Raw genomic sequence first — 23,287 nt, forward strand, 5'->3', positions numbered from 1 at the left:
GTGTGGATTGACACATCAGCTCCTTTTAGGTTTGACTGTTAACTTGTTAAAGTCTTAAAACAGCTGGTGAAATGTCGGACGCTTTGCTGCAGTGGTGTGTGGACCAGTTACACCACAAGTTTGGACTGGAGGCATCTGAAGACATCGTCCAGTAAGTGACATTATTAATGCTGCTCAGTAAGTCTGAACAGGTCTGCCAACAAGCTAGCGTTAAAAAGCTAACTAGCTGGTAGTAATGTGGAAAATGCATAGGATTAAAACATGTTTAATTATTTCTGAGAGACTAAATATAATGTGTTCCGTCTGCGTATCAAAATGTCATCCATTATGGAGGTATTAAGCTTTGATACAGCTATACAATCTAACAGTAGTCAACCAATGTAATGTCACTTTTACCAGACAAGTCAAAGTGAAACCCCTGGATCCAACAGTTTTTATTTTCACATGCCACCTTGTTGACAGTTTGACATGCAAGTTAACAACACGTAAAATAACTCAAATAACAACCAATGTAATGTCACTTTTAATAGCACATTGATTTTGAACAAGAGGGACTAAACCAGACAAGTCATCCAAAGTGACATGCCACCACGTCACCTTTCTCTTCAGGTCCATGACACTGACAGCCAGGTGTTTTCTGGTGTTTCCTGTTTCTTTGCACACTGATTTTCACCTCTGCTGCTGGCATTTCTTACATGGTTTTGTTGTATTTCTCTCAACAAAATTGCAGTAATAACTGTCTGTGACAAATATTTGTGTTTGGACTTGTGTGTAATATCGGTTACCTTGTTTAAATTGGACCTCTCCATTAACAAGCTGAAGACAAAAGTTGCTGTCTTTGAACAAACAAGCCTCTTGGATGCAGTCGTTTCTGTACTTGGAGGAAGGACGCCATCTCTCTGTCACTGATGCTCTGGGATGGACACCGTCCTCCAAAACTTAGTGTCCAAACCACAAAGTAGCAGAAATTACTGATGTCACAGATATTTGTGTGACCTTGTTTCTAAGATAAGATAATTCAAATTGACACAGCTGTACAGTGGGGGAAAAAAGTAGCAGTGTAATGGTGAAAGTGATAAAAAATAAATAACATAAAATAAAATACTATATACAGTAAACAAATCTCTGTCTAAATACATCTGCATTATATAAATGTGCAATATGCAGAAGTTCCTGAGATTATATGTGTGTAATGTTCCTTTTTTAGTGGGAGTGGGAGGTACTGGCCAAAAGTTTCTGTCTTTGGCCAAACATTCCTCTTGGAAGGACACTTCATTGCAACTTTTCCATCAGCAAGTGCACCTCACTTTGCCCTCTCTCTAGTGATGCTCCCACTTGAAGGAAAAATCCACATTTTGCCACGGCTGTCCCTTTTTTTCTAGGTCTTTCTTGACTCTTCTTCATGTATTATGCTCCAAGTGACATTTTCTGTCCTTAAGATAGTAACCATTTTTGCCATTTGACAGAGCTGGTGACTTGATAACAGTAAAATAAACAGCGCATTATGAAGGCTGTGATTCGGCAGAAAACCAAAATGACAATTTCTGCTGTTTCTCTGTCCTCTTTTCAATCAGTTCAGCCTGATCCTCTGAAACCTCAGCTTGTTTTTTTTTTGGTGCCTGGCAGTGCTTTTCTAGAATTGAGAAATCATACCCATCAAGCCTGGTGTCACGTAGGCAGAGAAGGGGATTTTAGATTTGTGAGAGGCTACAGGATCTCTGAACTCTTCGCGGTAATTTGGCTACACTAAGTATAGCAGTTTTTCCAACTGCTTTATGAAGATTAGCGTAAAATCTTGTTAAATGTGTAGGTGATGGTGCAGTGAACTTCCTGGCACAAGTCCTAAAGCTGGGCCTGTTGTCAGTCTCAACATCCAGAAGATGATTCAGTGATTTTTGCACGGCACCAGCAGAGGTGTAATCAGTCCCACCAGTTCCAGTTCAACATACACTTTGCTCACATTACTTGCTAGGATCTAGTAAGAGTCTATGATAGTCCTCATTATCCTGTTCAGTTCTTCTCATAAATTAGAATCTATTCAAATTGAGAATGATAATACAGTATGATCTTGCAAATAAATATCAGTGAGTGACCAGCAATTATCATGTATTATGGTAATTTACCTTTTAAGTCATTATAATAAAAAAAACTTTATAATGTGTTATGATTATTGCCATAAAGCATGATGAATATTTGTGAGTGCTTATATACCTATAATTATACAGTGCTGTAAGCAGATTATAAGGCATTATAAGTATGTTTATAATGCATTATAGACATTGGCGTCATAGAAAGTGTTATCAAATAAGCACATAGCTGAATATTTTTGAATATTTAATATTTTCTTTGATTAAATTATTAGGCCAAAAAAAAAGAATGCCACCTTACCTTTGCGAGTATGACTGTGCCCTCGTAATTTACCAGCTCGTGAATCAGCAGATCTTACACCCAGCCACTGTAAAACTGTTCATGAGCTTCTAGGCATTAATAACTTCTAAACTTTGAGGGTAGTCTAGTCTTTGATGCTCAAAAGTAGATCACATAGTTCCATTTTAGGTTGCATTTTGGGAAAAAGTGAACATTTTTCACCATTTTATGACATTTTATAGACCAAATGACAAATTGATTAATTGAGAAAATAGATTAATTGATAATACAAATAATAGTTGGCTTTGATATGTTACTAAATGAAATGGTAATTGTGTTGTGCTGCTGTTTTTAGATACATTCTGTCCATCGAAAAAGCTGAAGAGATTGAGGAGTATGTGGGAGACCTCCTTCAGGGCACAGATGGGAGAAAAAGGCACTTTATAGATGAACTCCTCAGCAGGTGGAAGAAGACCCAACGACAGTCCCCAGATAACGCTGGTCTTTTTCTTTTTAAAGAATCAGTGTCACCAATAGGTAGGCCAATTGATGCCTGATGCCTGCCATTGATTGTATTTTGATTTGGTTTGTACATTACATTGCCTCTCAACCATTCACAAACTTCTCTCAAATGTGCCGTTCACAATATTTGTTGGAGGTCATTTGCTTTATTTCCTAGATTCACAGGACATGACCAAAGATTCCCAGAAAAAGTCCAAACGCAAGGGTCGGAACAAACAAGAGGTGATGACTGTGAGCCAAACAGAACCTGAGCCGGAGACAGTTAAGACCCCCATTGATCTCATGAGGGTGAGTACACATAGGCTCAAACATTTGTTCTCTTACCACTTACTTTAAAAAGTGAATTCTCATGGTTTGGTTGCAACAATGACACAATGCGTGATGTTGATTTGTAGATGACTCATTTCATAATGTGATTTTATATATATATACCCATTCCCACATGTGTAATCAGGGTAAACAGGCAAACTGTAACCGTGATAACAACAATTGCACAACAGGGTAACAGAAACTCTGTGCTTCTTCTTATTTTAACTGAGTCACAAATATGCATCCGAGCCACACTTTAATGTTCTCAGAACAGCTTGGATGTGCCTTGGATCAGGGTATTGTCATCCAAGAAGAGACCACTCCCATCAGGATAGAAATATTTCATCATTGGATAAAGCTGATCACTCACAACAACTTTGTATTGATTTGTCCCCTTCCCTCTAAAGGGGACAAATGGACCCAAACCATGCCAGCAAAATGCCCCCCACACCATTACAGAACCACCAGATCCCCTCACTGTAGGGGTGATGACTCATCTCTGCAGACCAGTGCCTATGGTTTTTACACCACTGAACTCTCAAATGTGCATTCATCTTTTTAATGAGGGGTTTATGTACTGCAGCCCTATTGTAATATCCCTCTCTATGTAATTGTCGATGGACTGTTCCTGCTGACACAGTCTGATCACGTCCTGCATTGACATTCTCAGTCAGCTGAGGAGGAGTTGCTCTTCTGTTTTTCCTTACTCATGCTCGAGCATCACAGCATCAAATATGGCCGTAGACCACAATTTCTGACCCTGTTTACTGATGTCACTTTAGTCACTGTTCCTATTGAAACAGCAGTCAGGTGAGCAGTATTTGTGGCTGAAACTCCTTCCATCTGTGTCCCAACCATCAACCCTCTGTCAGAGTCATTTACATCTTTTCTTCTCGCTGATATAAAATCAGAATCAACTGAGCCTGCACAGCATTTGAATACATGCTACAGAGCATGATTGGACTGCTTAATTGTACCATGCATTGCACCTGTGTGGAAGCATTGGTATTCGTTATTTTTCTCCTCATTTATTCAAGTTTTTCCTCTCATTTTTCAGTCTAAAAGTCTGAGACACATTGAAAATCTAATATTTTCACATAAACCTGGAAATAATCTGAATGTATGAGGATACAGAAACATTTTAAAATTTCACAAGAAGTTATGACATGTTAAATGAAGAAATATCTGCACTAATTCTAGGTCGGCAATCAAATATACGCAAATTTGTAGCATTAACCAACTTTTTACAAAAGGTTCACCTGTTATATACAGGTGCATCTCAATAAATTAGAATATTGTGGAAAGGTTAATTAATTTCAGTAATTCAGTTTAAAAAGTGAAACTCATATATTATATAGATTCATCACACACAAAGTGAAATATTTCAAGCATTTATTTGTTTGAATCTTGATGATTATACCTTACAGCTAAATCAAACCCCAAATTCAGTGTCTCAGAAAATTAGAATATTGTGAAAAGGTTCAATAATGTAGACTCACAGTGTCACATGCTAATCAGCTTATTAGCTCAAAACACCTGCAAAGGTTTCCTGAGCCTTTAGATGATCTCTCAGTCTGGTTCAGTGGGCTTCACAATCATGGGGAAGACTGCTGACTTGACAGTTGTCCGGAAGACAGTCATTGATATAGTCCACAAGGAGGGTAAGCCTCAAAAAGTCATTGCTAAAGAAGCTGGATGTTCACAGAGTGCTGTATCCAAGAATATTCATAGAAAGTTGAGTGGAAGGAAAAAGTGTGGTAGGATAAGGTGCACAAGCAACAGAGATAACTTGAGAGGATTGTCAAGCAAAGGCCATTCAAAAATTTGGGGAGCCATGTCATCTGCTGGTGTTGTTCCACTGTGTTTTATCAAGTCCAGAGTCAACGCAGCTGTCTACCAGGACATTTTAGAGCACTTCATGGTTCCTTCTGCTGACAAGCTTTATGGGGATGCTGATTTAATTTTCCAGCAGGATTTGGCACCTGCCCACACTGCCAAAAGTACCAATACCTGGTTTAATGAACATGGAATTACTATGCTTGATTGGCCAGCAAACTCGACTGACCTGAACCCCATAGAAAATCTATGGAGTATTGTCAAGAGGAAGATGAGAGACACAAGACCCAACAATGCAGATGAGCTGAAGGCCACTATCGAAGCAACTTGGGCTTCCATAACACCTCAGCAGTGCCACAGGCTGATAGCCTCCATGCCACGCCGCATTGATGCAGTAATTCATGCAAAAGGAGCCCCAACGAAGTACTGAATGCATATACATGAACATACTTTTCAGAAGGGTGACATTTCTGTATTAAAAATCCTTGTTTTTTATTGGTCTTATGTAATATTCAAATTTTTTGAGATACTGAATTTGGGGTTTTCATTAGCTGTAAGCCATAATCATCAAGACTTAAACAAATAAAGGCTCGAAATATTTCACGTTGTGTGTAATGAATCCATATAATATATGAGTTTTTAAATTGAATTACGGAAATAAATAAATCAAATTTTCCACGATATTCTAATTTATTGAGATGCACCTGTATATGTGTGCCTCAAATTTCCAGCAGACCATTGATACGTGCAGTGGGAAACATGGCATCAGATCTAAGTGGGGTGTCAGAAGTAAAAATTGTTACTCGAAACAGCTTTAAATCATGGCCTAAAGGTTTCTAAGTGGGCAGTGCATGGAGCTCTTACACACTTTGCAGAAACTAGATCAGTTGCATCCAAAGCACGATCAGGCAGACCAATAGCGACCACACCATCAGAAGATCAATACATCAAGCTTAGTTCCCTGAGAGATAGAAAAGCAACTTCATCACTGATACAGTGTTTGCTAAATAAAGAACACAAGACTCCAATCAGCTAAAGATCTGTCAAGAGAAGTCTGTCTTCTACGAGAAGGAGTAGCAGTTTCTAATTGACATCTCAGGAGGGTAAAGAAAGCCAAACGCTTGAGGTGCATTAAGAAATACCAGAATTTCACAGTGGATGACTGGAAAAAGTTTTCCAAGTTTGAGATGTATTGCAGTATCAGAAGGGTGTATGTGAGGAGATAAACATTGGAGAAAATGATACTGTAGTGCATCAAACCAGCCATGAAACAGGGTGGTGTGAAAATTCAAGTCTAGGGTTTTTTCTTTCACCTGTACCAAATTGACAACATCTTGACCAAGGAAAAGTATCACTCCATTCTTCAGAGAGGTGCTGTACCCTCTGGTTTGCAAGAACTACTTGAAGATCAAAGAGGACCAAGGAGTCCTGAGTCTCAAGGGCTTTACTCCGCAGTCACCTGACCTCAACCCCTTTTAAACATTTATGGGGGCACTTGACCGACTGAGACTCAGAAAACCAAGTGTCCTGTGACATCACAAGAAGCTCTTAAGAACTGGTCAAATTATGCTGGGATAACATGGCTTTGGCAGGTTTTGCACAAACTTGTCGAGTCCATGCCTGCTTGAGTGCATGCTGGTCCCCACTGTACATTATGAACACACATAACACATTATGTGTTAATTTGCTAGTCTTATCGATTTCTATACATTCATCTTGTCTTCTCTCTTCATTTACTACCCTCCCAGGCTCAAGAAAGCAGCAGTACTTCTTCAACAAAGAAGAAAACTAAGTTTGTCAATCTCTATGCACAAGAGGGACAGGACAAGCTGGCTGTCTTACTCCCTGGTCGACATGGCTGTGATTGCCTTGCTCAAAGGCACAAACTCATCAACAACTGCATCAGCTGTGGTCGCATTGTCTGTGAGCAAGAGGGCTCTGGACCATGCCTCTTCTGTGGTAGCCTGGTATGGGAGTGTTTTAAGTCCTTAAAAATCACATCATCTTTTATGTTGAATATTCTTTAGTAGTATTTTTTTCTGAATCAGGTCTGCACCAAAGAGGAGCAGGAGATCCTGCAACGAGACTCCAACAAAAGCCAGAAACTAAGAAAGAAGCTTATGGGAGGTGAGAGTCTAAACTAGTCAGAATTTATTGAAAAAATTAAGATGATTTAAATCTTTCTTTTTATCTTGGTGACAGACTGTGGAGAAAGAGATTATCTGCCACATCAAGAGGCCAGGATGAAGGCTGGCTTGGAGAAAGCTGTCCAGCACAAAGAAAAACTGTTGGAATTTGACAGAAATAGGTACCTTAAATCACACAGTTCAATATTAAAACGTTTGACAGAATAAAGAATACTACAAGAACAGCAGGATTTACTGCTTGATGTGCAGCTTCAACACTTCCACTGAAAAATTTGATGGGAAAGTTATAATGAAACTTGTTTGCTTTTATTACATCTCTAGTGTCAGGAGAACCCAGGTTCTGGATGATGAGTCAGACTACTTTGCCACTGAATCCAATCAGTGGTTGTCACCCGGTGAGCGAGATAAGCTCAGGAAAAAGGAAGAGGAGCTAAGAGAACTTCGCCATGCATCTCGCAAAGACAGGAAGATCACATTGGACTTTGCTGGTAGACAAGTGATTGATGAGGGAAACAACCTCAACGATTACTACACCAAGTGAGTAAGATGGTCTGACACCATTTGAATCAAGTCTGCAAGGTTTTTTATGCTGTACAGACATGCTGAAGACCTTGCCTTTTATATAAAATATGTAGATTGGATGAGACCCTCAAGGCTATGAACACTGGCTCTACATCGAAATCAACAATGTACTCTGCAAGACAAGGTGGACGGCAGAGCCTTGGAGACCTAGTCAACCCCAACATCATGCAGAGCGCGCCAGAAGTAGGTCACCTTTTCCACAGTAACATCTAACCGTGTAAAGATTTACTTAATTTTCCACTGATTCTATGCTCTGCATTAGTGTCACCTTTTGGTATATTTTCAACACTACATGAAAATATTTATGTATATTTCTTCATTAGACGAGTCATTTGTACCATTAGAAAACAAACTGTGACATCAGTAAAATTAGTTGAAATTACAGTTATTTCTCCCACACGTAAACTGAGTTTGCACTGACCTTTTCTCCATCATGCAAATTGCAAAGATGTTAGTCACACAGATTATGCTAATGATAATGATGACATTGAATGCACTGTGCGGTTTAAGTAAGTGTGCTGATTACTCCACATATTTCTAGTGGGTGAATGTTGGAGGCAGTGAAAACTACAAGAGGAACTTGGACAAGGGACAGAGTTTGGCAAAGGACAAAGGAGGAGAAGATCGTTCTAGGTTGCGGCTACAAGACAAAGAGCTGCAGGAGATGGCTGATGGGGGTTGGTGCCTCAGCATGCATCAGCCATGGGCCTCACTGCTGGTCAAAGGCATCAAGAAGTAAGGAGTAAATAGTCTCAGTAATGAGCTTTTAAATAGATTAAACTAGTGAGAATTCACAAATACAAATATTAAAGATTCTTGATTTCTGTCAGGTAAATGAAAGCAGGTGTAGCATTGTTGTTTATGTGTTTTTGTGTGTAGAGTTGAGGGGAGGACCTGGTACACGTCCCACAGAGGTCGTCTTTGGATTGCTGCTGCAGCCAAGAATCCCACCCCTCAGGAGATTGCTGAGGTGGAGGGCATGTACCGCCACATCAGCAGAAAAGGTACACATACTGCACACATACAGCGCTTTGGAGTGCAAGCATCTTGGAAAGCACAGTCACAAATTCTGATATGATGCATGTTTTACATGTCTGTGAATCTTTTATTGCTTTTGTTTTATTTGTAGAGCCCAGGTTTCCTAAAGACTACCCCACTGGCTGCCTGCTGGGCTGTGTTAACGTGACTGACTGCCTCTCTCAGGAGCAGTTCAAACAACAGGTTAGTGAAACACTGATTTTCACCTAAAAAGAACATGCTACTAAAGCACCACAGCAAATGACAAAACCATTCAAGCAAAGACACCAACTACAGTGTTCTATTTCCGTGTTCTTAGGGGGGAGCGATGGGAGGACAGACTTGAATTAAAGTGTGCAATGAAGCCTTACAAAAACCTATCCCAACTTGCTCTTCACTTTTCCTCTCCATGTGCCCACTGAGGCAATGCTGAAATGAAATTTCAGTTAGCACTAGACAACACAAGAGCACTTAACTCTCATTTGGTCCAATCGTGTCATGTGTTGGAAATGCAGTTCAGTTTCACTTTCACTAGGGGCAGTAAAACCTCATCATGGAAATTTTAACACACACTTTTTGGCATTTATAGGCATCCAGAGGCTTACTTCATCCAAGACCACACAGTGAGGGTCAAAGAATACACAATTCCACAGTTATTTGAGCAGCTTAATTGTTCTCCAGAGAAAAAAACTCCTGTGGATGCTAGTCATTGTGAATCAATGTTTTATAGTTGCCTAGAGAAGGTGAAAATCTTCAGTGGCTGATTGGTCTTTTTTTGTGGTTTAAGTGTTATAAGTCTCATCTACTTCTTGGAAATAGTGATTCTCTGTTTGACTGAATTGTCATTGCATTTTGTGTCCTGTGTGAATGTTTATAAAATTGATGCAATATCACCTTTCACCAGCAGATGTCAGCCTGCACCTTTTCACCCACAACTCCCTATCAGCTCACAGTATTTCCCACTAGAGGCAGTAATGCACCATCAGCCACTGCAACACAAATCCAGGCCCTTATTATACCAGTTGCCTCCCTCCAAAATGGTGCCATATACACATTACATTGGTAACAGCCTATTGTGTGCAGAATATATTAATAGAGTAAATTGCTGGTTTTGTCTCAGACCTACAGAAGATATCAATAGCAAAGAGCACTCTCTAATTAGTAATAAAACAATAGGGTGTGCTGGTGCTTTTCAGTTCATTTCTTTCATGAAGACTTAAATTGAAATCCACTCTTAAACAGACTGTTACGAGGACTCTGGTTAAGACTCTGAATATGTGATGTGGGAAAGCATGGAGCTGCTCCATTGGCAGTATGGTCAGAGCTGCCTTTTTGGACTCATAAACTGTTTACTTGAGCTTTTACACCCAAATTAGTTAAATGAATTGCAGTGCTACCAAGTATAAACTGGAAAATACACCGCACTCCCCATTAAGTCATCATGTGCATACAAGGTCAGTCTCTGGTTTGTTGCCAAAGGAACACCCTTAAACATAATTACATTGCCATCTTTGTCGTGGCTGTTTTGCCTCTGGCTTTAGAAGAGACTGCTCCCTCTGACGTCCACTCTATATGTATATTATTATTACATAAGTGATGTCAAGCTAAAAGAACAAAACAGGAGGCTGGTATGATCTGTCAACTGAACACGCAAGTTATTTTGTAGGCATTGTAATGTTATTATGATAAGGCTGATTTGGCCTACAAGTTTAAGCTTAGTGATTATTAAGAATGTTTACTCTCCATTTCCCACATCATTTATCATTTATCTAATTTATTTGTGTACAAGAATTTGGGATAGTGTGCAGTGAAACCACTTAAGGGGGGAAAATGTGTAAAATGCAGCACACTGCACAAACATGCCCTACCCGTGCAAAGCCCTCAAACACATGTACCCACTTGTAAGCAAGCTTTAATGAGATGCTGAAACGGATCACATTTGGGAATTGCAATGTTTTCCATGGATCTGTTTTAGAAAACCAAGCAATGGAAAAAAGCAATGGTCTCTTTTTAGTGTGTTGTTGTGCTTGTTTTTCCGTGCATTTGTGTTAACATATGTGTCTTCCCGAACAAGGACAGTCGTCTTATTTCAGAAGAGCTCTGTGGTTAGATTTTTAAAAAGAAAAGAATCAACTTAAAAAAATGTGTGCTGTGACATGGTTTGCATTCTGGCTGCTGGGACCTGTAAATCTAAGGGCTTTCCCCTTTTGTACTCTGTCCTCATTCTCTCCTCCACCACTCATTCCACCCAGGGCTGTAAAATCATGTTTGCAGGCAGTGTGACTGCCCTTTCATCCTGTGAAAGGGTGTGTGTGTGTGTGTGTGTGTGTGTGTGTGTGTGTGTGTGTGTGTGTGTGTGTGTGTGTGTGTGTGTGTGTGTGTGTGTGTGTGTGTGTGTGTGTGTGTGTCCACTTGCACAGAACAGCCATAAATAACACCCCCACCCCACACAAGGCCCCTCAGAAAAAAAGAAAGGAAGGCAGATGTAGAAAATAGTGAAGCAACCAGAGAAGAACAACAGTACCAAAGGGCTAATGATGGTGCTTGAACAGTTGGCTGGTACTTATTCCTTTTGCCATTTTGGAAAAGGCTGAGAATATTAGCTGGTCAGCATGTAGCAGTTTAACCTGGCTTCATTTCATATGAGTAGAAGTGTGCGTGTTGTGCTAATGCATAGTAGCGCATAGCTGAGCTGCTGGGCTGGGCGAGTGGGTGAGGTGTAGGATTTACTGTCCTGTGCTGGCAGCTGTGGGTGGTTAAAAGGGGGGTGGTGAAGGACAGACAACCATTATTCTTCAGGCTCTTCTAAATCTGCCCCTAGTGATGTATAAAATATTTAGAGAAAGTGGAATGTGGGGAGATCAGGATAGCACGAGAAAAACAATACGAACGCAGAAAATACAGTTACTAAATATTTTAAATACTTGAGTGTCGCAGATCCAGTGCGATAGCAGTCATCCCCCTGTTGGGGCGCTGTTGTACAAAGCAGCACCATAAACCTGATACCCTGCTGACAGACAGCACAGAAAGACCACCCCAGGCAGAGTAGGATTTCCATCTGCTTGACTTGGACCAATTCTTTCCTTCATTAGAATCTGACTGGTGTATTGATCCATTCTGCCCATAATCTCTCACTCCTCCTAACTCCCCAGCCCCCCTTGCTACTGATAATTGGCCAGCCATTATCATCTGTGCTCTATCTCTCCACCCCTACCCCCCAGTGCTCACTGAGCAATGAGTGGAGATGTACGCCTGACCTGCCTACTGCAGAGGGCAGGGTGGGGGAAAAAAAGATAGGTATATTACACATTGAAAATTGAAATGTTTTTCTGGAAAAGGCAGTGTGAGATAATTAAAAAGGACAAGCAAGGAACTCCAGCCAAACTAAGCAGGTTTATGGGTAGCGAATATGCTGCAGATGGTTTACTTCACACATACAAATGACATTTAACTGTGTAATGTTTAAAAATTGCACATAAAATGAAGTCAAACAACATTACTATATTTTCAGTACAATTACCTACACATGCACAGACTGATTCACAGAACAGGCAAAGGCACATCACGCTCCACAAAGAGATTGAATTGCACCATCAACTTACTCCTGCGGTGAAAAAATTGATTGGATCAATCCACACTCTTAATAAGGATCTGATTTCTTACTCTGTTCCAAAGACTATATCACCAGCTGCAGAGCTACATGTCTTAGTGAATACAAGCCAGAGAGGTCTAATCTCTTGGACAGGCATGCCCAGAGCAAAACCAGTGACTGTTCAGTGCCGCATTGATTATACTGAATCTCTAAAGAGGGCAAGAAGGCAAAGTGGGCTTTGTGTGTGATCTGTACATACATTATATCATTATCAAAGAGACATGTGAATCCCCTGATGATGAAATGTTGACACAGTGATGGAATCTGGAAGTTTCAACATTCACATAGGTTTATCAACAATAATACCGTCTATAGTGCCTCATGTTTTACAGATAACTGTATTTTATTAACCTCAGGTCTGTTGAAGACTGATGTTTAGCAGGTTCCCTGGCACTTTTTCCCATCAGATAGGCACATATTTTAGACATGGCTTTTACTGGATGGTTTATAGCAGTGGTTCCCTACTGATCAAGACTTGGGTTTCACATTTCTCCTTAGTCATTAAAAGTCATAGTCCACACATAGCCTAACTGAAGACCAATTCAATTTACTTCTCAACATGAAAGCAACATTAAGACATGAGCAATAGGCATTTTTCATGGCAGACGTTTTAACATGTCAATGTAAAAAAATCACAGATGTAAATCAAATTTATGATGGCTGAATTCCATTTAGCGGCTTCAGTTTCTGGGTCCTGGTATTATATATGCTGTCTCACTGTCATGGCTTACTGGGACACTTGAGTAGATCCGTTAATCTTATTAGTCACACCTGTGTTTTTCCCACTATGACAAGTCAAACTGCCTGCTGTGAAAAAAGGCCTGTTGGTGCTTAAAAATATTGACTTCAGCAGCACCAAAACAGCACTTAGAACTAATCAGGCTTATTTACAACATAACAGATTAATAGACCTAAAACAGTGCAACATAGCAGCTGCTTTTGGTAAAGAGAACAAACGGAAAATAACTAAAGTACTAAGTGAAAATACATAAAATGTGGCCGGACCACATTTCTCTTGTAGAATGTTCCACTAATGTCACCTGCCTTCTTTTTTTTTTTACAGTGAAGGCAAAATACATAATTAAATTTTTTTATTTTTTTTCATCTTCTATCTTGTTTTGGCATACCTACTGTAGGTAACAGCTTGATATTGACTGTATGTAAGAATATTGTCTGCATATACAGTACCAGTCAAAGGTTTGGACACACTTTCCCATTCATTTGAATGACAACGTGTGTCCAAACTTTTGACTGGTAGTGTTTGTATGTAACAGTATCATCTGCATACATTTTCACGCCTGCATTTGAACATGTAATGAAAATGGAAATATATAAAAATTTGGTCATGGGGTGATCCCAGAATTGACGATAGAAGAACAGCAGAAGGGACGTATACAGTAAATAGTTCTGCAACTAACGCTCATTTTAATTTGTGATGAATCTGTCAGTTTTTAAATAGATGATTTGATTAATCGTTTTGTCCATAAAATGTCAGAAAATTGTGAAACATTACTGTTGTTATTTCTCACAGTCAAAGATGAAGTTTTTTAATATCTTATTTTGTCCTACCAACAGTCTAAAACACAAAGATGATCAATTTAGTGTAATGAATATAAAAGAAAAAAGGCATTAGATCATCTCATTTTAGCAGCTGAAAGCAGTAATTTTTTTGCATATTTGCTTAAAAGATTACGGACATTTACGCAATTATCAAAATAGGTGCAGATTGATTTTTATCAACTAACTGTTGCAGCTGTAGAAATATATTCTATAATGTGTTTTTTAATTTAATTGTAGCACTAAACAATAATGGCAATAAGGCATACAAAATGTATGATGATTATTTTAAAATCACATAACAATCTCAAAACTTAACATAGATCTATTGGGGCTGCGCTATTAATTTTTATCTGGATTGATATCACTGATAAAATAAATGGTTGTTGAGTCAGCTACATGTTTCTCCCTAATTTACATCGCACTGATTGGAGAGTTGTTTTCATTTATATTACTACTCAGTCTTTCTTTGTATCTCCCTTTTCTGTTATCTCAGTCTTGGTGGCATTACATCAGTGTCCCATATTGTATCTTTTTAAAAATCAGTTAATGAAACAATCCATTAATTTGTCCTACATTGTAGCTGTAAGCCTCTTTTTATAAGTGTAAAGTTAATCCCATTCCAGCACAACATACTGTATATAGACTCCAGCTCCGTAGATCTTGTATGCAAACCAGAACATGTCAGATAACTGAAACCATAGGCTTACATACCACATCACATAGCTGCAAGCCAGGCCACTTATCTGTTAAAAGAAGTGCGGGTTTCTGTGGAATTCCATTTGTGCATGCTCCCCCTCTGACCTCCAGAGTGGAGCTCCCGTGCTTGTTAGGCCGGCTGGAAGCTCGGACTGATGCCTGCGTTTCCTTGTGTGGTAATGTGATATTTATATGCTGAAAGCCTTCCTGCCAGCATGCCACACACGCACACACACACACACACACACACACACACACACACACACACACACACACACACACACACACACACACACACACACACACATACACACATACACACACACATACACACACATACAGACTCTCATAGGATATATTGGATGCATTCCAAAGGAAGGGAAGTCAGGCAATGATATTTTTTTTTTTCTTCCCCCTCTTTCTCTGTAACATTGTGTGAATCGTTAGCAGTGGCTGCTCCCTTCTCTTCCTGCTCCCCCTCCCCCTCCATCATTCCATTGTCATATTTTCCCAATTTCTCTCCAACAGTATGTTTTACAGGTTAGGACTATGAAGTTGTATGTGGTCACGGAGTATTCAGTTTATGCTCAGTGAACAGGCATTGCACATTGCGACTCTGCAAATCTTCCACTCTCTCTCTTTCTCTCATCGTCTGCTGCACGACCTCAGTAACACACTAACGCACTCGCTCGCTCACTCACTCACATTCCTCCCTTTTCCTTGCTGGGCAGTTTGCCATGGCAGAGAGGTCAGACATCATGTGATTCTGCAGTTGTGTGTAGAATGCATTCAAGCTCAGGGTCCCCAGGCACTGGATGACAACCAACCAAACCTCAGTCACAGGTTTTCAACAGCATGAAAAATACATAAAACCATCTGCCAGACGGAAATGGTTTGCTACACTGTTTAGAATTTCTCTGCTGTCCTTAAACCACTTCATTGAATGTCGCACGGTTTGTGCTGTTGGGGGAGTAACTGACAGCTAAGCCCCCTTTATTATCTCCACTTCTCCTGCATTTTGTTCTGCTCATTTAATAGGGCTTGTTTCCTCTCTATGTGTGCTGATCACTGGAACAATGATATAGGCAATATGAGAGTAATTTCAGGCAGCTTCCTTTTGATGGTTTGAAAGGCAGCCGTGTTGACGAAAATATGTCGGAATCAAAGAGAGGTAACTGAATACCAAGCTGAGTGATGTGTTAGACTGAATACTAAACAGGTTCAAATCCTCGTTTTCTCTATAAAAATGATATGATGCATTATTGCTCTTTGGAGTCAGACCTCTTCAACTTATGATTTATTTCTAAGCTGTAACTGTAAGGTTTTTTTTTTTTTTTCCTCTTTTCAGAACGGGGGAAAAAGATGTCAGTCAGTCATTATATAGTCATTACTTCAGTACAGTCCTTTAGAGTAGGAACAGGAAAGCCTGCAGGGTACTCATAATATTGCAATGTTGACTAATGCTATTGACTGTAACAGAATAGAGATGAGAACATAAAACGCTCAGTTAAATTCTGACATAACCAGTTCTTGCTTTCTTATTGGTACACTGGAAATAAGATCATAAAATATGAAATAAGAAAAAAAAGAAAATATATTTGACTTTTAGTGATTAGGGCAAATTCATGTTGTAAATTTTAGCTGTTTTTATGACAGTGGATTTATGATTCAGTGTAGCAATCACCAAATCTTACCTGTTAGGTGGATAAAATTGCAGTAAAATTGTTACTTGCAATAATGTATTTGGAGAATATGAATGGCTTTCTTTACTCTACCATAGACCACAAATCAATGTTTTAGAGAAGAGAAAAAAGTGCCACCATGATTTCTTCTCTGATGTGTGCTCTGTTGGTTTTGTTTGTTATAGAATTGTGATTTCTTTTTCTTTCACTTATCTTTACTTCTTAGACCTCATTCATACATTCCTAGCACACTATTATAGTTGTCTGAATGTTGAATATAGAGTATATGAAAGAGGAGAATGATAGCCTCTAAATAATACTAAATATACACATACTGAGGTTAGGTAGTTAAACAAATCAAAGGAATTAAATCAAATTAAGTAAATAGACTGGAATCTTTATACCCCAAGCTTTAAAAGCCTGCAATTGTGTGGTTAAAGTATGTTTAGCAGTTGCTGTTTTTGAATAGGTATGTTTGCAATTCTGTCAGTATGGTTTTGAAGAGAAGTTTTGGGTCCCAGCACATGTAACTAGTCTGAAACAGCCTGTTTGCACTCAGTTTATGGAACAATCTTTGGGTGCTCAGTTTGTGTTCTCTTTGAAATAATAGCCTCGACTGTGTTAAACAATGTTTGCGTAAAACAAGACCTCTGTAGATTTAAATGTTATGATCTATTCAATGCCTTGCCACAGGCAAACTCTTACCCCCCACAATAAACTTTAATGAAGCATAACATCAATATGTTTGACATTTATCTCCCATCTCCACATCTGGTGTTTGTTGTTGATGCCCCAAAATGGCTCCTCATGAGGCCAGAATCTGTGCCAGTTTTCTGTTTTGGAATGAGGAAATGAATGAATGTTGTGTGGTGTAGTCAGTAAGTATTTTGCACAAAGTCAGTGGGCGACCGTGTTTGCCCTGTTATGATGTTACCAGGAATTGGAAGAGATCTCAATTTAATCATTATTTTTATGCTTGTTCCCTTCCAAATGAGTGCGAGCGGGCATTACTCCGAGCTCCGAGTCATTACGTCGAGCTGATTTTGACTGTTTTTGCCAACATTCCCCAGGCATGCCTATGCAATTTCTTTATGTCACACATGCCTGTGTGTGTGCTCATTTGAGAAGAGATTTTAATCTAGCCAAGCCCTAGCCCAGCAGCAATACAACCACAAATATCTTGCACAAGGGAGAGCCAGAGAGACAGTAAGAGACTCTCTGCCACTGCAGGGTCAGAGATTACAAACTCAATTGTACTTTGTTGGGTGACATGTCTGCTCAGCAACTTCCTGCTAGGGACATCAGAGGGAGGAAAATATGGAGAAAGAGGGGGAGGCGAGGGAGGCTGTTCATGCTTCCAGAGCTATTAATCTTCCTCTCCTTTTGTGCAGCAAACTACAAAAACGTTTAAGCTTTCACTTGGCCATCAGGCCAGTAAGTTGGATTTGTCCCTAGTATATATTCACTGGTCCAACTGTCATAACTATCAATAAAGAAAAATGAAAAACAAATAAAATAAATCACTGATGATAGTTTGAAATAAATAACTTGAAGAGACTATGAGCTGTATTTTTCATAATAACAATGTATCAAATGACAATGTGTAATGTCAGAGATGGTGCTCATACTGATAATTATGAACCAATCTGCTGCTGACATCAGCTTTATAGAGCTTTATAGCAAGTTTCAGCCCTGAACTTTATTGTTTTTGTTAATTCTCCCATTCTCATAGGGTTTTTTTTTGGCTGCAGCAAGCAGTTGTTCAGAGAAAAAGCTCCAAAAACCCACTGCACGCTACCTGTCAGCACCAAACAGCAAACAGACACATTTGGGGACTATCTGTTTAGCAGCTAAAGAGCCATTTCCCTCAGGAGCTGATAGAGATCAAAAACAGAGCTAAACAAGAGTGAATATTGGACTTACATTCACCAGGTGGACAGAAACAAGACTCCAGATGAATCATCCATGACTTCGTAACTGCTGGACGAAATAAGAAACTCTCTGCTAACAACTTGTTACCTCTGCTCCCAAGGGGCCAGAAAAACAGTTAATGCAGGTTTAAACAAGTCAGGTACAGAAAAAAGTGTACAAGTTGGGCCTCATTGATATTTATTTTGTTAAATGTACCCTCTGGAGTTTTTGTCCTCTAGTAGTGCAATGCACCAAATAAAAGGCTGGAAACAAGACGTGGATGTAAACAATGCAGGATTGTAAAAATTAGCTTTACAAGTGTTTTATAGAAAAGTAAGCATTGTTAGATGTTTGTTAGACCTGAAGGATCCACACAACACTGAATGTAATCATAACTTTAATTTATTTACAAGAAAACTCCACAGGGCCCTTTTTTAATAACAAAGCTCTAATCAGGCTTATTTAGACGCACAATGATGAAAATGTAATATTATGCAAATTGGCCAATCCAATAACATTCATCATTAAGTTCCTTATTTGAGACATTTTACACAATCCTCCCATATGATATATCCTGTATAGTAGTTGTCTTATATGTCTGTTATTCATTTTATTTTGGACTCACTTCTCCAAAATATTTTAGTAATTATAAATGATCACGGAACAGCTTGAGTGGTCAAATAATACAATTCAGAACTCAAGAGACTGGCAAATGTTTCTTCCATTCGGCTGTCTTTCTAATACATCGATGGAATCTGTTAAGAGGTTGTGTCCACAAGCTGTTTTGGTAATAAACCGGTTAGGTGCTGCCAGCTGTTGTCACGGGCATCCAGTGTTTGTTTTTGCAATTATTGTCAGTGCCAAGGAAAATCAATGGCGAACACTGGGAGAGAGAGCTAGACTGAATCACCTTTCAGTTTTACAATTTTTCCAAGTTTACAATATTTAGATTTCAGTGTAACCAGTTCATGTGTTCATTATACCGCACCATAACACCTGCTGTACTCATAAGTACATTTAAGGGAGTGTGTAATCTGATTGGTCATAAAAAGCAGGAGTGAGAAATGTTTAGTGTCTGTAACAGATCAGAGGTGTTTATACTGTGTGTTAGGTCCAATGTCATATTTAACGTTCATCTAAGCGCTCCTTTTTGTCTTCAGTGAATTGGCTCCATTTGCTCACTCTCTGGATATCTTAATACCACAATACAGGGAAATGTGCCTTGGTATGAGCTGCTGACTGTTTAAATGGCAGGAGGAGTGTGATCATTACTTACTACAAGGCACCAGTGATGTGTGCTTGGGGAGGGAGGGAGTTCGCAGTCTGCCCCATATACACCAGGTACCTGTTTGCGATTAAGCAGGATTTACATCAAAAGCAATATGCTTTTCCTTTGTGTAGTGTTGGCTCTCTGAAGTGTCTTTGTCTTTATGCTCAACTCGTTTGGACCAGCTTTCACCTGTGAAGCTGAAGTGTGGCAAGGTGAAATTACAGAGAGTGTATTTGTTCTCAACGTCTACAGAGACACCTCTGAGACACAGAGACACCTCCTGTAAAAAAAAAAAACCTCTAGAGATCTTAAAAATCAGCGTATTCTCACCAAAGACTACAACTCAAGTACGTGTTATATGCAACTCCCTTAAATGTCACAATGAAACTTTTAAGCCTAATCAAGTATTGTTATGCTGTGCTTTAATCAAACCAGCAGTCACATTACAGTACAAGTAAATATGATGAGCATTGTTCCCAGGGCATTTACATGGGAACAGTGGTCGGTAGTTATGCTTTGCTCACTAGCCAAGAAAACAATGTTAATCTATTGAATGGCTGTTCAGATTTGAACATTCATTAGCCATTTGGCCAATAGGTAAAATGTTCATTTGTACCCTGATTGTTCCACATGTCTCAGTTTAATAGGAAAAAAAACACGTTTTCATGTATGATTCCTGCTAAAGGAGTCAACAGTGATTCAGCATCCAAGAGAATTGTTGATATCCTTTGGTATACATAACACTTTTTCTGTTTTTTACAGATCAATTAAGAACAAAAAATGCTCTTTATTAGCAAATACTTTCCTAACTGAGCAGCACTAAGTGTTATTGTTCACCTTTATGCACCCTTTGAGGTACATAACACTGTTTTCCTGGCTAGGAAGATGTTATACATACATCATGCTTTTGTGAATTTGGTCTAAATCCATAGATGAGACTTATTTTTAGATAGATTTCAATATAAATAATGAAGGTGTTTAAATGCAAAGGCATGATGTAATGCTAATGAGTAATTACAAATGAGTGTTATTAAAATGGGTATTATTGTGAAATAATAAGGAATTCGCAGTGTTACTCCTTTCACTACCAGCTTCAGCTATTTCCTGACATGCCTGTGCCATATTTTGTGAAATTTCATGAAGCATATAGTGCACAAGCTCCTTCGCCACGGTCCACTGGGCTGAAAACCCATCAAATGCTTTTGCAGGCTCAGTATGTGAAGTGGAGTATTGATTTACATGCAACATCATTCTCTTTCCTCTCAAATTTCTGGTGGTCAGTGCAGCAAAAGTAAGATTCAGCATAAGTGCTTGAATAATGATGGCACTTCACTTTAAACTGCAGTTGCTAGTGCCGGGTGTTTAAAATCATTTAATTGCAGATGAACAGTATCTTTGGTCATGTCAGGGGAATACACATTTTTTCCCATTTGAATTGAGAGCTTTTTCTGTGAGTCATTTTGAGTCCAGATGTCACTGTAATAATATTTGAATTGCCCAAAAGAAAGTGAATCATCGACTCTGTCTGACCTCCTCAAGTTCAAATAAACCTTGGAAGAAGCTACGTAGCATTTAATAGAAATTTGGATAATACGACTGGCACTTCACCATGTCTTTTCAGTTTCTCACCTTGCAGCTGTTTGCTCAGTTTTTTGTAAAAGGATATAATTTAATGTAGGAGGGAGATGATGAAAGGTTGTTATACACACAACCACAATCCAAACATGTGCTTTTACTGGTTTGTGTAGAGAGAGGATATTGATTAGGGTGTAAGGTTTTCCCATGACTTTAAAATGATTACCTCCTTGAAATGTATTACTTCTTTCTCCCGGGATTCCTCTGATTTCTCAACATGGTTTTTACTTTTAACACTGGTAATAATTCGTCATGAAATAACATATATATTTTAGTCATTTATTCTGAATATTCTTTAGCTTATGTGTTAACATTTGTACTAAAACAAACATTTTTTAATATTTGAGGTAGAAAAACCTTTTTTTTCAGCATTGTCCTTTTTTATTAGTTTTACATCAGAGTATTAATTAGGTAGCGTCTGATGTTTTTTAGTAAATATCCCATACATTGCATTCACTGCAGGTATTGTAATAGCAGCAATTAAGGTCAAACATCATTTATATGATAGTTGTGTTGAAACACAAGGGTGCTTTTTTTTCTCCTTTGAAAATGGGAGCAGAATTTGGCCAGAACTTCCAAGAAATATCAGGATGCCAATTATTGGTATTCAAACCTGATCTTTATAGATATTTAAGATGTAAATTTTGGCCTTGATATGAGGGATCTTCTAATGGACAGTATGAAGAGGAGGAATGATTACAAGTGTTTATTTGGGCACTTGACTATAATTTTAAGACATACTTGAAACATTGTGAACCTTACACCAAAATATTTTAGCCCACTTGCTGAAACTGAAAATTGAAATGGACTCTCAAAGAGCTCTATTTAACAGTTCACTGTGTTCTCCCTGGGAACATATCAGCAGGATCACCTTATCTGTTGTAAGCTGTAGTACTAACCCATGGGCTTAGGGAAACCTAAAACTTCCCTTTGATAAGAACGGAGGGACAGCCTTCCTTCTCTGCACCGTTCTCAAACCAAGCTCACTGCCAGCCGAGAGGGAGAGAGAGAGAGGAGGGAAGAGACAGTTATTTTCTACAGAGGCTGAGTGAACACAGATGGGAGGGCTGTACCCCAGCGTTAGAATATCAAAGCAAATATTCACCTTAAGAGACAGACATGTTCATAAACTCCCTGGTCCTTCTCAATTTCCACATTATGAAATCAAATGCCCACTGTGAAATGGTTTGTTACCTTACTTAAAATACAAGCCTTTTTGCTGACAGCACCTGTGTTGAGGAGAGCTGGATTTGTGGCACCGATAAAAAGAGATTGTGGTGGAAAATAAGAAGTTTTAATGCCTCAGATTCCCTGGAATTTTTCTTTGAAGTCCAGGTTTGAAAGCAGACATGGTAATTGTCTCCAGGGGTTCTTGCTGTGTGTGTGTGTGTGTGTGTGTGTGTGTGTGTGTGTGTGTGTGTGTGTGTGTGTGTGTGTGTGTGTGTGTGTGTGTGTGTGTGTGTGTGTGTGTGTGTGTGTGTGTGTGTGTGTGTGTGTGTGTGTGTGTGTGTGTGTGTGTGTGTGTGTGTGTTGTAAAGGAAACTACTAAGTAGAAGGGTTTTCCTGTGTGATTTTCTGTAAATGTAGTGCAGTGTCTGATACTTCAGCTCAAATATAATAATAACATCTACTTATTTCAACATGTTTGTCATTGGTAACTTCTGAATCTCTTTTTTATTAACTTCATTGCATTATATTTTCTTGCTATCTCACCTGTTTTTTTAAAATGCTACTTTCCAGTGCACATTGTAAATCTATACTTTTTTTTCCCATTTTGTGAGAGTCCTGCACTTGTCAAACAGAAGCTTAACTGTGAGTACAAGAGTGAAGCCTTTCTTAGCGTGTTGAGTCTAAAGAGCTTTGACTGTTGTGAGGCAGTCTTGTTTTCTTCTTGCCTGAGGGCCACCACAGGAGGTGAAGTCATAAACATGGCTGGGAAAGTGGAACTTAGCTGAGTGAGGAAGTCTGTGTGAATCTCCCTGCAAAAACACATTACTTCACTACACCTGTCAGCACTAGTTCTAGTTTTACAGAAAAAGAAAGCTAATGTGTGGCTTGCTCTTAACTGGCTTTTTGCAGAGCTGGATTTTTATGCAAACAA

At 39.0% G+C, this 23,287-nt stretch overlaps 1 protein-coding gene across 1 annotated transcript in view; it reads left to right on the plus strand.

The window, feature by feature from the left end:
* trip4 (thyroid hormone receptor interactor 4) overlaps nucleotides 1-23,287 on the plus strand; it is a 77,442-nt gene continuing 54,155 nt past the window's right edge. The window contains exons 1-11 of the mRNA XM_062416945.1: nucleotides 1-151; nucleotides 2,723-2,904; nucleotides 3,047-3,177; nucleotides 6,783-7,001; nucleotides 7,083-7,161; nucleotides 7,237-7,342; nucleotides 7,503-7,718; nucleotides 7,817-7,946; nucleotides 8,305-8,498; nucleotides 8,643-8,767; nucleotides 8,893-8,984. Coding sequence (XP_062272929.1) covers nucleotides 72-151; nucleotides 2,723-2,904; nucleotides 3,047-3,177; nucleotides 6,783-7,001; nucleotides 7,083-7,161; nucleotides 7,237-7,342; nucleotides 7,503-7,718; nucleotides 7,817-7,946; nucleotides 8,305-8,498; nucleotides 8,643-8,767; nucleotides 8,893-8,984 — 1,554 coding nt within the window. The 5' untranslated portion in view covers nucleotides 1-71. The remainder of the gene's footprint in view (nucleotides 152-2,722; nucleotides 2,905-3,046; nucleotides 3,178-6,782; nucleotides 7,002-7,082; nucleotides 7,162-7,236; nucleotides 7,343-7,502; nucleotides 7,719-7,816; nucleotides 7,947-8,304; nucleotides 8,499-8,642; nucleotides 8,768-8,892; nucleotides 8,985-23,287) is intronic.

The sequence above is a fragment of the Scomber scombrus genome, chromosome 1 (assembly GCF_963691925.1).
Source record: "Scomber scombrus chromosome 1, fScoSco1.1, whole genome shotgun sequence".
Lineage (NCBI taxonomy): Eukaryota > Metazoa > Chordata > Actinopteri > Scombriformes > Scombridae > Scomber > Scomber scombrus.